The 3,485-nt window shown below is 40.5% G+C and overlaps 1 protein-coding gene across 1 annotated transcript; it reads left to right on the forward strand.

Moving 5' to 3' along the window:
* The first annotated feature begins 262 nt into the window (after positions 1 to 262).
* rom1a (retinal outer segment membrane protein 1a) lies at positions 263 to 3,485 on the forward strand. The gene is made up of 4 exons (XM_034098290.1): positions 263 to 412; positions 1,605 to 2,035; positions 2,686 to 2,932; positions 3,279 to 3,485. Exons 1-4 carry the CDS (start codon positions 263 to 265, stop codon positions 3,483 to 3,485), a joined length of 1,035 nt encoding a protein of 344 aa, XP_033954181.1.

A 3,485-nucleotide genomic window follows, 5' to 3' on the forward strand; every position in this document is an offset into this window, starting at 1 on the left:
CCACTTCTGAAGCTTTACAACGTTACTCTCCAAGGATTTGCTTTATAACATCTTACTTTTTTGGAGAAATCAATCAGAAAACTATTTTCCATGTGTTCTTTGAGTTTATTTGTGTGTACTTAGTGTTGAACTTAGCTTTTCCAGCCTGCATCTGACCCCTCCTTCTTCCTCGCAGACAAAGCACCACATCATCGGCACTCGTTGCCTCGTCCCTGTCCTTCCCCTATTCCCCTGGTAAGACCCGAATTCCCAGGCTGCAGCCATGGTGGTGATGAAGATGAAGTTCCCTTTTCAGAAAAGGGTGAAGCTAGCCCAGGGACTGTGGCTCCTCTCCTGGTGTGCCACAGTGGCCGGGGCCATCACCTTCACCCTGGGCTGCATCCTCAAGACGGAGCTCCGCAGGAGGGCAGAGGTAATCAAGTTTTACATTTAAAGACTATAATTCTAAAGGGAGTTATCAACCAAATACAAAAATCAGTAGAGTAATTACTTATGGTTTATTTGTTAAAGTTATCACAAGTAATCCCACTTTGTTACTGATATTCGGGGGGAAAACGACACGCCAAGTTGGTCTGATTATATTTTTGACAGAGAACACAGATAACCAGATAAAGTTATTCAGTACATACTGTATCTACAGTGAGGAACAGCAGTTTTGTGATGCAGTGACTAATTTGCCGATTTTCATGAATAACCTCAAGATACCCTCTGTGCCTGTCTTACCTTTAAACTGTTACAATTTAAAACATGACATTGCGTAAAAGTGTCTTATGGGATACATTCAATATAATATACTGTCCAAGAAATGTCCTTGATGGAGACTAACAAGTGGTAAAAACACCTGTGACCCACTTTGGATTCTGACTCATAATTTGAAAGCTGGCTTTGTCACTCTCAGTCAGCCTAACGCCTACTCCTGAATGCTGTAATCCTAATTTTGTATTAATAACAAACCTACATAGTTTTGTTTAGCTTATTGCTAATATTAATTATTTGCAGCCTCAAAAACATAATCTTTGCACAACTATGCATTTGTTTTGTTTTTTGCATTTTCTGCCCCAAAATAATTATTCTAAATCATAAGAATTTATCGTCAAGAAAGGGACTTTTTGATCTTCTCTGATTGATGTATGCTTTGAAAAGCTGATGGCTGTCTGTTTGCATGATTGTGTAAGTGTGGGTAAATGAATAAATTACAGAATCCATGAAGCTTATATCATTGTTCTTATATTACAATGTATATTGCAATGCATTGTAGTTTACACTTAATTTTATCTTATGATTTGTAGTAAAGATGATTAGTAAGAATGAGGATAAGAGAAGTCTGAATATTTTTAAAATGACATACAAAAGCTTTAGTTGTAAAGACAAATATGTCTCAAGTCTGGTAGAACTTTTGTGTTTTATAGTTGTATTTTAGGGGACATTCTTGGGAATTTCAGGCAAATAGCATCCATTATCTCTATCAGGTTCTAGTTTGAAACACCAGCACGTTTTCATAGCTTCGTATAAAGACTCTGTTTAATTCTTAGTAAGGCTGATGTTTTCTTACAGCAAACAAATGAAATATTTGTTGTTATCATTATTGTCTCACTTATTTACAGGTTATGGATAACTCAGACGTACATGTTGTGCCCAACACTCTCATGATTGTTGGTCTGGCCTCTTTGGGTATCAACATCTTTGCTTCAAAGATCTGTCAGGATGCTCTGGACGCCGAGAGATTTCCTCGCTGGAAGAACATGCTAAAGCCATATTTTGCCGTCTCTTGCTTCTTCACTGTCCTCATGCTGCTTGCTGTCATCATGAGCTATGCAATGAAGGGCAGTCTGGAGTCATCTCTGAAGGTCGGCCTGAAGAATGGCATCCGCTTCTACAAGGATACAGACACCCCGGGCCGCTGCTTCCAGAAACAGAACATCGACCGCCTGCAGATGGAGTTTCAGTGTTGTGGAAACAATGACTTCAGGGACTGGTTTGAGGTCCAGTGGATCAGCAACCGCTACCTTGATTTCAGCTCTAAGGAAGTGAAAGAGTAAGTTTAGCAGGTTATTATATAGTGCTGCACAGTTGTAGGCCAACCCGGAAGTCAGCATTACACTGTTTGTCTTGACAAAAAAACAATGGGATTTTTCTTTTATTGGAGAAAATAAGCTATGAGGCAGACACATGTTTAGGAGATTATTTTCTCAAATGAAAATGTTTTCATTTGGTAAATGCCCGAAGTAAAAAGCATTAGCCTAAAAACATACACAATATAATAGAATTGGGAGTGATGAAACCCCTCTTTAATGGTTACACATGCAGAGCAGCACACACAGTGACATTTGTTCTTTGCTTTTAACCCTTCCTAGAACCAGGAGTATAGTACTAGGAGCACTAGGCATTAGGTGAGGTTCCCTGTCTGTCCAAATTAAATGTGAAAATCACTTAAACTTGTGTTGAGCACAGACCTTATTTCAGGCATCCAACCAAGAAAAGAAACACAAACAATGAAAAAAATGTCTTCGTGACAATGGAACCAGAAGTGCAAAAATGCTGACTCATGCTTGGGTTTTACAACTCTTATAGAGTTCGGTTTAATGGCTTTACCATTTGTGGACGTTTATCGAAAAACAATATGTTAGATTACTGTAGGCCTACTGTATATATGAGCTCTGAAAAACCACCATTTTTTTCCCTTAGCCGCATCAAGAGCAACGTGGATGGTCGTTACTTGCTGGATGGAGTCCCATTCAGTTGCTGTAACCCCAGCTCTCCACGGCCATGCATCCAGTATCAACTGACAAACAACTCAGCTCACTTCAACTATGAATACCAAACGGAGGAACTCAACCTGTACCTCCGAGGCTGCAGAGAGGCCCTGGTCAGCTACTTCATGGGCTTGATGAACACCATTGGGGCTGGAGTACTGTCAGTCTTCCTCTTGCAGGTATACGACACAATAATTACAGTGGTTTCACAAGGATTTCAGGCAAACTTTGGGGTGAGCCTTTCAATTTGGAGTATCGTTGAGGAATACAACTGATTCCTAGGCATTGGTACAGCAACCAAGTTGTTTTAAAATCAGTATGCAACATTGTTTTACGTTTTTAATATCACTCTTGTTGGATAGTAAACCTCAATTTATTCCTCACTTATTCTTAGGGTCTGATGTTTACCGGTACATCTATGTATATCCATCAATTACCACTGCAATTTGGATCCTTGATGATGCTCTCTAATGGAAGCTGCTTGACAACTCTTTCCCCCCATTTCTTCCCCTTCCTCACTCCCAGGGCTCTGTGCTGGTGAGCTTGCGGTTCCTGCAGACGGCCATGGAGGCAGTGGCAGGGAATGAAAACACAGAGATTGAGACAGAAGGGTACTTGCTGGAGAAATCAGTGAAAGACACTGTGATGGAGTTCATTGAACCTGTGATGCAGTTCTTCCTGTTTAAAAACCAGGTGGGGGAGGGCTCTTCTGAAGCCCCAGCTGACCCCTAA

Source organism: Pseudochaenichthys georgianus, chromosome 14 (genome assembly GCF_902827115.2).
Source record: "Pseudochaenichthys georgianus chromosome 14, fPseGeo1.2, whole genome shotgun sequence".
Taxonomy (NCBI): Eukaryota; Metazoa; Chordata; class Actinopteri; order Perciformes; family Channichthyidae; genus Pseudochaenichthys; species Pseudochaenichthys georgianus.